The 14,974-nt window shown below is 34.0% G+C and overlaps 1 protein-coding gene across 1 annotated transcript in view; it reads left to right on the top strand.

Moving 5' to 3' along the window:
• Positions 1–6,313: 6,313 nt before the first annotated feature.
• The window catches only part of LOTGIDRAFT_108319 (hypothetical protein), a gene marked incomplete at both ends in the record, with an annotated part of 28,036 nt that continues 19,375 nt past the window's right edge, over positions 6,314–14,974 (top strand). The window contains one exon of the mRNA XM_009066959.1: positions 6,314–6,677. Coding sequence (XP_009065207.1) covers positions 6,314–6,677 — 364 coding nt within the window. The remainder of the gene's footprint in view (positions 6,678–14,974) is intronic.

The raw sequence follows: 14,974 nt of genomic DNA on the forward strand, positions 1-14,974 counted from the left end.
AGCATCAGCACCAAACGGGCCATATAGCTCCAGAATACGTTAAAATAATGAAAAAACTAAAACAATAAACACCTATCAATATCACAGAAAGGTCACATAGTGACAAAAAAAAAACAAAAATAAACGATAAAAACCATATCACAGAAACAGTCATTTAATGACTACAAAAAACCCCACTAAAAACATTATCATGGGTAATACACCACATGGTGGTATTAAAAACAAACAAAATATTTAAAACAAACAATGACTAATCTATTTAAAATTTAAAATAAAGACCGGCTTTTTTTTAAAAAGCCACAACCTTCTCATAAAGGGAAGGTTGCGCAAATAATTGATGTAAAGATCCAGCACGGTAGTGCTGGGATCTCAAAGGTTTGAGATGCTTGCACTCAATCAGAATGTGTTTCACTGTCAGGCGGACCTGGCAGTGCTCACAGACTGGTTGAGGCTCTCGCTTGAGCAGATAACAGTTGGTGAGGTGAGTATGTCCAAGACGAGAGCGACACAAAACAACTTCAATTCTCCTGTTGGCACAATAGGAGGAGGGCCAGTCTCCTAGGAGAGGCTTAATGGCATGAAGCTTGTTAGTGTCTGCAGCATCCCATCTTTGCTGCCATCGATGTTGAATAAAAGGCAAAGAAAAGGGGGAAACAGGCAGTGACAAAGCAGCCTTAGCCGCCGCATTTGCCATGCCATTCCCACGTATATCCATGTGACTGGGGAGCCAACAAAGGACAATGTCCTTTTTCGGCCCAGAGAGCTTTTATATATCCCCGATTATTGGGTGTACAAGCTGGATGTTATAAATAGCTTGTAATGAGGACAAAGAATCAGAAAATATAATACATTTTTTTAATGATGTAGAGGACTAAAAGAACTCAAGTGCCTGTAAAATGACAATGAGTTCTGCTGTGAAAATGGAGGCTGCTGATGGTAAAGCTACAGATAGAACTTCGGATGGTGTAACTGTAGCGGCTGCTACCGTAACACCATCCTTAGATCCAACTGTATGAGTATTCCCCATATTTAGACCTTAGTTCTAGAAATTTAGATTGAAACACTATAGATCTTGTCTGAGTTTTCTTATTGCTCTATAGACTGAAGTCTATCTGAAATGGAGCAATCGACCACGGTGGAGTTGTGGTCATTACGAAGTCCGCAATAAGGGGTTGAATGCGGACTCCAAAAGAAGAAACAGCACGAGACTTTGCCTCGTACAGGTGTTCAAGGTCTAAATACGGGGCAGTAAGCAGGATGTTGTGGCAATGATGCTATCTTGATAGCGTACTGCAATGAAAGCCTGTCACGTCTGTCGTACAATGAGGGCTAGCCTCGACGTACAGACTTTCATCTGGAGTAGTGCTGCGAAACGCACCTAAACTGATTCTAAGTCCTTGATGGTGTATGGTATCAAGCTCTTTGATATAGGATGGACGAGCTGATCCATACATAGTCGAGCTTGGAACGAACCAAAGCTCGATACAATCGGAGGAGGACCTTTCGGTCGGCTCCCCAGTCAGTATTGGATAAGACTCTCAGTATCTGAACAAAATAAGGGATGAAATCCTAAACAATACTACAATGTCTGTACAGTACTGTATCTGAATTCGTGAATTGCTAAAACAGTATTATGTAATTCTGTTTGCTAAATTAAGGGGACAGATTCGCCAACCGATTTACCAATCATACCTTAGACTAAAGAACATAAATGTACATGTATATAGAAATAGAATGGGAAATTTCTAGTTTGAAGTCTTTTTGAAGGAATTGTGCGATTTTCGTACAATTCTAGTACTTCTGAAGACTCTTTACATATATTGTATATTCAAGACCCAAATGAGCCTCCGAAAATGGCCCTTTAACAATAATCTGTCCACGGGAAAAATTATTTGAAATGTTATGTGATTTAAGGACATGCCAAGTAGATTTCTCAAAACCTATTTTCCCTACCGTTTTATGGATTTTTTTTTTATATAAGGGTCACTGATTATTTTCTTTTGGATGATAAGAGTCAAAATCTAAAATACGGTCAAAATTTCCAGAAAATCTTACCCAAGTCAGATTTGAGCTCCTACCGATTCTAAATGTGAGACTTTTGAGATAGAATCAAAGGTGAAAGACGTGTCGATGGTGTCAAGACATGCCCTCGTGAACAAAATAACATGATGCACCATGATCAAAACTCCCTATGCATTGCACCAAGTTTGTCCATGGTAACTGTTTATGCTGTCATACAGTTAAGACCATTTTTTGGATAAGGACACTGACTGTTGGCGCACTGTTTAGTAGAAGACGAGCAACTACATTAAATGAATGTTATCTATGGTGCATCATCAACGTCGGACAGCACAGTGAAAAAAGAATCCTCTATCAATCAATCCACTGTAGATTGTATACTACATCATTTTCGAAGGTGAATTTTCCCTCAGTCATTTGACTCATCTATAAGAATATATACTTTTAATAGCAGACAAACCGATATATATGGAATTTATTTAATCCCTCTTTAACCCCAACTTCTTTTTTTCTTTCATTCTTCTCCGTTTCCCCCAAGAAAAATACGTATCATAATCCTCTGTTCTGTTTTTTCTTCTAGTTTCCTCTCTTATCCTTTCCTTCTTCCGTCTATATTTTTTAATTAAATGTTTCGAAATTTACCAAGCAGAAGAAAATGTGATATTCAACCATAATAAAGATATTTACCTTCAAAGTCCTACATTCAGTTGAACCAAACGATTTCTTGTATAGTTTTAGATCAAATATTGTTTGAATTTTTGTTTAAATTGTTACCATTAACGCTACCTAAAACTTAAGTGGACAAGTCATGCATATACAAATATCCTTTCCCTAATAAACACTGGAGCAAAACAGATTTTGTACAGTAACGCATTTCAAAGAAAGCAACTTCTTACTATTTATTTACTTCTCAAAATGGAAGAAACAACAGATCTACTAGAAAGTACTTGATTTGTGCAGATTTGCAGCCATAAAAGGATCTTTTTACCATTATTGATGCTTCGGCTAAGGGGGCACTATATACACCCCTTTGGACGACTGTAATGTGGTTCCAGTCATTGTAGAAAAACGTGACCAGATTATTACAACAGTAGATAACATTCAAGCTAGAAATCATCTTTTAAAACATCAATGGTTGTATGCGGTTTGTACCCGAAGACTGATCATTAATAATCGATCAGCATTGTTCCTCAGTTATTGTTGTCATTTCTTGAGTATTTTGAGGGAGTGAAGTTACAATTTAACAGCTTTTTTCTATTAGATACATTTTAGTTTATTGGGGAGAATTTTAAATTTACTCTGGAGTTCGTTGAAATTTTAATCTGCAAAAAAATACCCAGAAAATCTGTTTCGTGGTTAAATCACTAAGATACATTTCTGGTACAACAAAATTATGTCGTTAGGGTTAAACGGTTTCTTCGTCCAAAAGAGGACTCTACTCTTTTGGCAAAAATTCAGTCAATTGTTAGATCAATTATTTAGATGGTTGTATCCCTTTAAACCTAGGACACATAAACTACAATTAGAAAAACTAATAACTAAAAGATTCGTATAAAATGGTAAACACTGAATAAGATTTATATTGCCATATCTTCCCTAGACAAGATCTGTATGAGTATATGTTAACCATGTTAACACGAGTACCATTTCTTTCTACTGATCGTCTTAAATCATCGATTATTCTTGAAGCAGGTGCCATTGGTTGATTACAAGAATCATTAACCAATCATTTGAAGGATTGGTGTAATCGGTAAAAGTTATTGTTAAAATATACGACGGTACGTGACTAACGTTTAAGAACGCAACTTATAGGTCTGGTCATACATGGAACTTACGTGACTCTATTAATTATAAAGGTAAGTTAATTCTTTGTACCTTTTCAAAAGTTCACTTAAAGACCTAGCAGTACTTAAAGGGATTATAATGAAGTTTTCTTAATTTCTTCTGAGACACTGATAGCATCAATTTGCACCATTGAAATTTTCAATCAGATTTCTGTGGTTCCTTCAATTCTACTAAAAGCAACTGTTTGTTGACGTCACTAATCGCAAAATATGCTTGAATCATATAAAGCCCTTTGCGATAAGTGACGTCATCAAGCGCTAAGTTTTAATGGAAAAGTTAAGGTTTTCCCCATCCCCGTTAGTCTAAGGAGAGTGAGATATGAATAACTACAGAATGAATTATCAAATGAAATAAGGTTTTAAAAATCTTTCGTTATGGTCTAAAGTTGATAAAAAAATAATTTCAAAACAACATTTAAAATCTTATCAAATCAGGCAGGCGTCGAGGTTAACATTATTTACGACATGAATATTTCAAATAAACATATGATCTCTTTCAATTTTTTTTTTCAAAAACAGACATCGTTGTGGGCCCGCAGAGAAATGTTATGGCTGTACAAAGTACAAAGCGGATTTCTGGTGCTAAACAGCACGGCTTCTGTAACTTTTAAATACTAAATTTATGTATTTATTTATTTAACTTGAATTTATGGTAAATTCTTGAAAAAATCTTTCCTTGCTGTTTGTAATTTAAATAAATAATGAGTATCGCTTTCCAGGCGGGTTATGTTCACCTTCCCAAATCACTTCAATATACTTCAAGGTATACGGATTGGTACTTTGTCATAGCTTTTCAATTATATACACATACGAACAGACACATGCGGTTTCCAAGGTCCTGATCGAATCCGGGTCTGTGTTCATTTTCGCTTTATTTCATGTTCACCCATGGTTCTTTAACGCTAGAATATATTTAGCCTACACTAATTGATGCATAAAACTATTTGTTTTTCAGAAACATTTTTATGCTAAATTATTTAACGTTAAATATGTTGTCAGTAGGCTATATGAAGCAAAACCACTCCAGAGAGTGTTGAAATCAAATATGACTCAAGCTTGGTTAAGGTGCCATGAAACGGGGATCTGTAGAGATGTTCTCTGTTAAAAGCCGACTGAGGACACAATCTGCAATCAATAACCGCGAAGAATCACTGCAGCATAGAAAGCAAAGTACATATGTACCTTGTGCAGTTATGCAAAAAAAAGACAGTTGAAAAGTCGGTCGTACGCCCAAGAAAGAGATTAACGAGCTTTAAAGATTTATAATCTTAATTCATTAAACGTGTCATATTAAAAGCCCGTGTTACCTGATACTTTGTATATTAAATAATTTCCTTGGTTGGCGTGTTCAACCTTCGTAAGTAACAGACGCGGACAGATTTCGCAAGAAACGTTTACTTTTATCTTAAGTCTGGAAAGGGCAATCCGTTAGCAGCAGCAGGCTTCGATACTCGATTTTTCCATTTACGTGTAAAAGGATATTTAGTTTCTGGCGATGTCAGTCGTTGCTGGAAGTCGGATATGAATAGATAAATATCCCCTTCTATTAACTCCAGTGGCTACTAACTAATAGCTTCCACTGTTCGGAAACTATAGACTGTGTAAGTTATCAAACATTTAGTGAATGTGTCTTTTATTTTCGAATTTGACTAGAAAAAGTCTACGCCTTCGGGTGTTAGAGTTAACTGTTCATGGGAGTCAAAAAAAGTGAAACGTTTATCGATTAAAACATATTTGAAATGAAGTTAAAGAGGCATAATGCTATCTTGATTCAAAGCTTGGAAAGATCAACGTCCTAAAACACAACTTGCAAAAATATCAGATGAAAAGACGACATATTTTGAACTAATATTATTTTATATTCTATATCATTTTTATAAATTCCTTTTTTTTTACCACAGTTGGAGAGTGATTTGATCTGTTGAATTTTATAAATTATGAATAACTAATCTGATTTTTTTCTTTTGCAGTGATTGTAGAGGCTAAAATAGATTAATGGATATGAATATTTCAAAGATTCTGGACATTTAGCTCAAACTCATTATATTTAATGTCGGAAAGAGAAAAATTTTGAATAAAAAGATATAAAAAAGTTGATTGAACATGAATTATTAAGGTGTTATTAACCAACTAGCGCCTTTCGTAGTATCATTAAAGACACCGGCAAGGATAAAAAAAACGAGTTTATTTGGACATAGCGGGAGATAAAGCGTTAACTGGTACAAGGTAAAGTCTGGTCAATAGATATGGAAGCCTCTGGGGAATCATTAGTGTTATCCTGAAAATCTGGTAATCTATTAACAGACATAGTTACATAAATACCACAATCATTTAAAATGAATTTGTTTGAAAATACCATCGTAATGTCGTCGTATTTAGGGGACAATTTTACAAATATGTTGGACACAAATTTGTCGGATTCCAGCCTCCCTGGTGGAAGTTTATCCTCCATGGGTAATTATAGTGAATTGTTATCAGAGGAACGTGGAGATGATTTCTTAGATTACGGAGAGTTTGATTATTCTCAAAGGGAATACCCTGGCGAAATACGAACCTATCCTATTTGGGAGATGGTCTTAAAGATAGCATTTTATGTGCCGGTTATTGTTATGGCGTTGTTTGGTAACTTGTTGGTGATTTTGGTTGTAGCGCGTAATAAACGGATGAAGACTACTACTAACTACTATATTGTTAATTTGGCTGTGGCTGATTTATTAGTCGTATTGACTTGTTCTTGGGTCCATTTATTAGATGATTTAACAGAAGGCTGGATTCTTGGTGCCTTCTTCTGCAAATTCAACACATTCGCACAAGGTACGTTAATATTTCTATTTAATGAACAGTTATAGGAAGGCGTTTGAAAAACGTGAATAGTTTTGGTTATGTTAGCATATTGATTTTAACTTGCTGGAAGGAAAGCCTGACCCTCAACACAATCAGACCTTGAAATGCAACTTATTCACATAATAATTGTTACAATTTTTGTAAAAACGAAAGCCTAACAGAAGGTCCTCTTTTCCGCTCAACTATTAGTAATCTAATATATGTTTTGCAAATGGAAGAAAAACAAATCTCTATCTCCCCTACCACATTCGCAAATGATTGTGGAATGGAAGAGAGCAATGTTGGAAACACCAACTCAGGTAATGTGTACAGCCAGTGACCTAATATTTTAGAGGGTAACTGAGTTATATATATCTTATTTAGGAAATAAATTGTCTTTACTAGGAGTAAATATGACCTTTGTAATGATAGAAAATGAAATGAAATGAGTTTTACGTCTTATTTATTACGATAGAAAGAAAAGGGCCTTAACCCAAATCGGTATCATAACGGAGGCAAATATGTCTCACGTTTGAAACGACGACCACGATCCAGAAGTTCACGCCTTTGCCTGATTTAATCTTGGATAGCGCTACTTCCTTGCAACCATTTATATCCTTTAGTCCTTGCAATGGACAAACGGAAATTGAGATGCCACAAGATTTTTTCTCTCCTTTGAAGAACTGTCAATGTAAGAACATGGTATATATTTGGTCGATATGAATTTGTGATCTTAATTAGTATTCAAATCAAATCCCTTACAAAAAGATGTTCAATTAAAAACACAGCTCATCTAGAAAATTAAAAGTCTGGTAATTTCAAGAAATGAAAGAAAGGATGTCACTCCATTATAATGGCATGTCATTTGTTTTATTTTTGTCATACTTATGACATTCGATGAAAAATTGGGGTTATAAATTGTGGGTCAATACTTTTATAAAATATCGAACAATTTGATCGAGCCATCGATCTACCTTTTGTGATTATTTGGTGTTCCGCTTGGCGTTGTGCTCGTTGAAAAAAAAATTTCCCAAAAAGGTATTTCTGTTGTGCATTGTCCTGGTGCAAACATGTAGAGGGGCTTTTTTCGAGAGGGACTTTCTTCCGGCCTCTGTACTGCACTATTGTGGTTGCTTGTCTTAGTGCAATAGAGTTTTCATTTGTGGTTCATTTGTTTCAAAACACACGTTTAAGTGTTATTAAAATCACAAACACTTGCCTGTTTGCTCTTTTGAGCACTTTAGCGTGGGCGAATCCTTCATTTACAATTATTATATTTTGTTAGAGATTCTGCTTGTAAAGATTCTTATTAAAGGCATAAGGATGCGATGTTAATATTGTGCTAATTACGATTACCGATGCTTCATTGGTTTCTTTAGATGTACTCTATCAAAACAGTTCAAAGAAGAAAGATTTTAATTAGAAGGAAAGGAAATATCTTTGAATACATGTTTACCATTGACATCCTCAACACACTCCAATTTCATCGTATACGGAAAAGAATTCATGTTTATTGTCCGTGTTGGTACTTTATCTTTTAATATTATTTGATTTGATGATTTTTATTAATTGGATATTGTAGCCTCTCTCTACATGTTCCCTTATTAATGACTTTAACCTATGCCAATCTATTGCTTGCTACATTGAAGTTCAAAGAAATTATCACAAAAAATTCACAATTAGGAAATTAATGTCATTCATTTAGGTATTAGATTCATAAAATACAGAAAAACGCCCACACAGTCGCCAAAATAAGAATGAATGAAAAACCAACAAATGAATTGCATCAACTGAACAACTGCAAGAGGTAATCATTTATAAGAAAAGTATAATATCGTGGGTCGTATGCAACAGAGCATCAGAGCTTGTTTCGTTATAATTAAGACGCCAACACAGGATCGAATTTCAAGACAGACTTTAATACAAGATTGTTGTAAGTTGTTCGATTTTGTTGGATTTTTTGCTGAACTATTGAAATCATACAAGATCTCATTAAATTAATGTGTTATCAAGTTTTGTGAAAAATTTGTTCAAAATCTTGAGTCCCTAGCATTGACGTGGTGCGAACAGATCTGGAACGAACAAACACTTTAGTGATTATCCAATTAAATACACATGAACATTTTTCAGGAATATTCCATTTTCTAAAATGGTTCCTTAGCGTTTTTAGCTCAACATGAAAATATTTAAAAAAGAGTTGAATTCTCAGAGGAGATTCTATTAGGCTACGTATAACTTTTTAAGACCCCAAGGGATATCAGAGTTATGATATTTGAGTTTATTTAAGTCAAAGAGGAAGTGAAGTGGCAGTTGAAATTCCAAGCTTTTATTCGATATTGACGTGTTTGAAAATTAATGCATTTATTTAGCTTTAAATTGTTCTACAAGATGTTTTGTAATTCTTGATTATCACACTTTCCTTTAGAATACGAAAAATAGGCTATAATTTGTTTTTTCTCTATGTGTGCTATCTAACTTTAAGATGTCATACTTACTCAAAAATATTGTTCTATGTGTTTATATTGTTTGTTTTTCTCTGTCTTCAGTATCTCAGTCAGCAGGTGTTGACAAACAAGCCAATCTTGTTATTCTATATGTCAATTAAATGATTTCGACCTAAACACATTTATCAATCTCATTATTCTACAGATCTTGGATATGTAGAGATTGACATTATTTTACAGGCCAGTTAAACTTGTCGACAAACAAGTCAATCTCATTATTCTATAGGCCATTAAAATGTGTAAACTTGGAGTTGAGGTCAGTGAAAAAACATGTCGATATGTCAACACAAGTCAATCTCATTATTCTTCAGATCAGTAGAGTAGACTTGAACAGACAAATCTATCTCAATATTCTACAGGCCAATACGCACGTGTGGATTTGTACAGTCAAGTCGGTCTCATTATTTTAAGCACTAGTTAACTCGTATCGACTTGTACAGTCAAGTCAATCTCATTATTTTACAGGCCAGTAAAAACTTGTCGACTTGTACAGTCAAGTCAATCTCATTATTCTACAGACTAGTAAAACGGTGTTGACTTGTACAGTAAAGTAAGTCTCATTATTCCACAGACTAGTAAAACGGTGTTGACTTGTACAGTAAAGTAAGTCTCATTATTCTACAGACTAGTAAAACGGTGTCGACTTGTACAGTAAAGTAAGTCAACTAACTCATTATTCTACAGGCTAGTAGAATGTGTTAACTTTATCACACAGGCTAGTAAGTAAATCTCATTATTCTACAGATCAGTAAAGTAAGTCAACTTCATTAGTACAGGCCAGTAAAATATGTCGACTTGTACAGTCAAGTAAGTCAATTTCATTATTCTACGGGCCAGTCACGTTTATCCCATTGTGATCCATGGGTCACGTTTCGACATGTGTGAACCAACTTTCTTCTTTTTATTTGTCTACAAACTACTAGGTTAAGAACAGAATACTGATCTTATACAGACATGCTAATCTCATTATCATACTGATCTGTGAAAACTTGAACAAATATGCAAGTCGTATTATTCTACAAGCCAATAAACGGATCGATCTGTACAAACCAGTTATTGACCTATTCTGGTAAATCAGGTTGACTTGAAGACAAGCAAATCTGATTATTCCATAGGAAAATAAATCCAAATTGAAATTGCCCAATTGTCGTTCTTCTAGTCATGAATTATGACTATATATATATATATATATATATATATATATATATATATATTCAATATAATTCATGACAAGAATATATATATATATTAAATCAACATAGTTGATGTTGAAAATGGACATTTACTTTTTAAATTAGATTTTAAGCGTAGGAGAAATGTATGCAAACTCGATGAACAAGAGCGAGTAGCTGAAAACGAAAATATTTCTGCTGTGGACCTATATCTATTTGATAGGAGATCATCGTACTATGTTGTCGACACATGTTCCTGATACACAATCCCATTAGGATAGCGGGAGCCGCGGTGGCTCAGTGAGTTAGACGCTTTCTCGCTAACCTGAAGGTCCAGGGTTCAACCCGGTTTCCCCCTGTCAGTGATGCAGGTACGAGGGGCTGACATGGAAAAAGCGTCTAGTTGTTCGGATGGGACAATAAACCGAGGCCCCGTGTGCTACAGGCTGTGCACGTTAAAGATCCCTCGACAGTTGGAAATCGAGCTAATGCCGCTGTCCTGGCAAAATTTCCCTCATTGCACCCTGCATGGCGTTGCCCGTCTTCATTAGCCCACATGGTGCAGAAAAGTAGAACTTAAAACTCCATTCATTTCATTTCATTTCCCATTAGGATAGCTAGTGTTGGAAGTGAGGGCTAACTTTCCATCAGTGGACGATAGTCTGTAATATCTGTGATATTTACAGTAATGTCTCTTTTATATCTAACTGTGATATTAAAAGTATCCCTATGTTATATCTAACTGTGATATTAACAGTAATGTCTATGTTATATCTAACTATGATATCTACAGTAATGAATCTGTTGTAATATTTAACTGTGATATTTACAGTAATGAATCTGTTGTAATATCTAACTGTGATATTTACAGTAATGTCTCTGTTATATATAACTGTGATATTTACAGTAGTGTCTGTTATATTTTACTGTAGCATTTACAGTACTACTGTCATATTTACAATAATGTCTCTGTGATATCAATCTGTCATATCTACAAAAATTCCTCTGTGATATCAAACTCTCATATTTGCAGCAATGCCTTTCTGATATCTTACTGTCATATTTAGAGTAATGCCTTTGTCTTATTCTACTGTGATATTTACACTGATACCTTTGTTATATGTAACATCATTATAAATATCTCTGATATGCCTCTTATACTGCTATAACTACGAATTTTATTATATATATATTAGTGCTGGGAATAATTATCGAAAAATCGATTATCGCTCTTATGTCATGAGGTACCGATATTTGGGCATGACTTTCCCTTTATTTTTCACACGATTGTAGTTGTCTCCCTTTTTTTATCAAGTCTAATTACGTAACGACAATGCTGATTGGATAATCAGTGCTGTTTATAAATAGAAGGCTAATCACAATTCGTATAACAACGGTGCTATAGTATTTTAGTCTTGGTTGTCAAGAACGTGTGATGAAGTCTATTATTACCATTCAACGGTACATTTATGCCGATGGCGATATTGACGAAAACTAATCTTCCAAACGTCTTTAAAACAAAAAGATTGGCCACATAGCGAAGAACATGATAATAAACACAATGCACATACTAGCATCTAACACTAGCATTACATACAAGTAAGTGGTAGGCAGCCTAAATAGTACTTCAAATGAGTCGACTAATTGACCTAAAATTTGAGTACGGTATCAACATTACGATTTTTATCGATTATCGATCGGAAATGCCTAACGATATATTGCCGATAATCGATGATAATTTTAAATTCGATTCCCAGCACTAATATATATATACCTCTGTAATATTGCAATAATACCTTATTTTATCTGTTAAAATAGTTCTCAATACATCACTTGTACATCAAATATACATCAATGTATATCTAAAGAGGATTTATATCTCTATTGTATTTGAGAACATATTCCCATCAACTGTTAGGTTATTTATATAAGATATAGATCTATGTTAAATTTAACAGTGATGTTATCATAAACAGAAATCATCACGATATAGGATATGTTTACCACCAAATATTATAATTAACTATAATATAAACCACATTACCTCACACCTTCCATACTTAAGTAATTTAATTACATTTTATATATTATATATATCTATAATTAGATTAATATTTCAATCCAGTTCGATCTCAAACATATTAAGTTCATTATTTAGTTCCTAAAGATACTAGTTAAAATTCCATAGAAATGTACATCCATAGTAATCAAAACTTAACCATACTTATTAGTGACCAAGAGTTCATCTTTCTTTCGAAGTTTGGCTAAAAAGTTTAGTTACAAAGTAAGTCAAATTAGATCAATTTGTATTCAGTTTTAGAACTAATCGACATATGATTAGTTGTATTAGTTAACGTTTTGCCCTCAGTGTTTCTATTTTGTACTTGATTACCAACCACACTGAGATTTAATTGAATAAAAACTCGGAAATTCTGAAAATTCAGTTCAATCGCATGTGAATTGTCTTCAACTTTGATTCCAATTTATAGATTTTTGTAGACAAATTATACTGTGCTTGTCACGTTATAAAGATAGGATTGTCATCCGCGCTTGAAATTGAATTTTATGATTCTGACAGATGAAGTATATATACCAGTATTCAATAAATCGTATAATTTTGGTAATATTGCTCGTCCAAATATTAAATAGCAAATTGGCAATGCACAGAAAAGATTTTGTTATTACCTTTAGGTAACGACAGAGAATCAGCAAATATATATTCAGAGCCCGGATAGTTTTACTCTTATCTTAGAGTAGTATATGCACATTTACTGCCATCTTGGCTTGTTCGCTACCATCTTCATAATGTCTGGCTATTACAAACCCAGTTTATACCTTTACTGCAATAGCCACCATTTCATTAATGCAGCGCTTTGGTATATATATATATATTGGGTATATAATAAGATCTGAATCTTATTTTATGTTGTATCGATCTTTATAAAAATCTGTGAAAACATTATTGCAAGTAGTTACATATTTCAAATATTGATTCCAAAGACCAAAGGAGGTGGGAGTGTTATTGCGAAGTAAAGCATAAGATTACTAATAAGTAATAATAAATATTTTTGTATTGGAGCTTAACACCTGCATAATTGTATTCTGCCGGGGCGGAGAACAATTTATAATGAAACCAATATATATTGTACGATATCCCGTGGTGTTTGTGATTAAATAAGTTCCGAAGATTCATTTCACTAATAAAATTACTCAATGATAAACAATACAAACAGGCTTTAACTACAAGCTATATTTAAAAATATATATTGTCTTATACATGTGGGAGATGTCTGTAAGTCTACTGTACCGAAACATCCGTCTTTATTCCAGCCACTGATAGCTATTTGGACAGATGTCAGCTGGTGTAGAGACAGAAATAGTAAGCCCTGTTAAATGGGCACATTCCGCGGGTTTTTTTAAACCTATTTAGATACCTCGAATCTGCAAAATCCATGTATATTTGGAAAGATGAATATTTTTGTAGTTCAGTGATACCATCATTTTCTCCCTACACCATTTATGTCATGTCTCCGTTTCCATCAAAGTGATCTAGCATCGGACATTTAAAACTGAGTGTGCAGCCAAAAGTTCAAAGGTCACAGAGTCACGTGATACTAATAAAACGGAAGTTACGCCGATGCCCAACACTAATTTATAATCTGTATTTGTAGTTCAATATTATGTTAGAGAAAACGTATCTCTGGAGGTGTTGAAAATCCTTATTTTACAGGGTCTTTTTCCTCTGACTGTACTCCATCAGGGGTCGGAATAGAGGCAGATGTTTCGGACTATAAGTCTACGTACATCATTTCCGTTGACCATGTATGGACTCACTCCACTAATTCATTTGCCATCTCTACCCATGTTAAAACACGAAATTTAACCTTCTACAACTCTTTCCAAAAATCTCGTTGAAAGCTTTCCTATATGTCGAATGAAAGCCTGACCAATCCTTAATGTCTCCTCAAAAATTCAATATAAGAAAATTTTGAGCTGCTAAAATTGAAAGTAGAATAATACCGGTTATACTCATCCGCTAGAGCTTGGCAGTTTACAAAACGTCTATTTTAAGTATTAGCCTTCCGCCTTTTGCATTGGCGGAGCCCCTCGCAGCCCCGAAAGCAAGTTTTTCGGACAAAAATATCATAACTCGGCTAGAGATTCGGACATTCTAAGATATCTCGCCCTCCAAAAGTTATAATTAACATATTTTATACCATGGATAATATATGCGATAATAAATAAATTCAACGTAAGTATCATCTCAAATTACAGAAAATAATCATATTAGGTTCCCTCTGACACCTGTCCATAATTATATATTTTCAATAATGTATAGTTCAAATTCGCGTATCATTTATTTCAGTGTTTATTACATTCTTTGAAATAATGACGTATAAAGTTATACCCATTTTGAATCTATTTCCATTTCTAAGAGTTGGACGTCACATTAAGAAAGATTTGTGAAAAACAATTGGGTGTTTCATCATTATATGTCAGACTATAAGAAAAGGAAATTATTGGTAATGAAAAGTAATGTTTTAGAAAGTTGTCCCGTGTGTATATATAATCAATAATAAAAGAGTTAGATCAAATTAACATGGAAATAATG

Source organism: Lottia gigantea, assembly GCF_000327385.1.
Source record: "Lottia gigantea unplaced genomic scaffold LOTGIsca_8, whole genome shotgun sequence".
Taxonomy (NCBI): domain Eukaryota; kingdom Metazoa; phylum Mollusca; class Gastropoda; family Lottiidae; genus Lottia; species Lottia gigantea.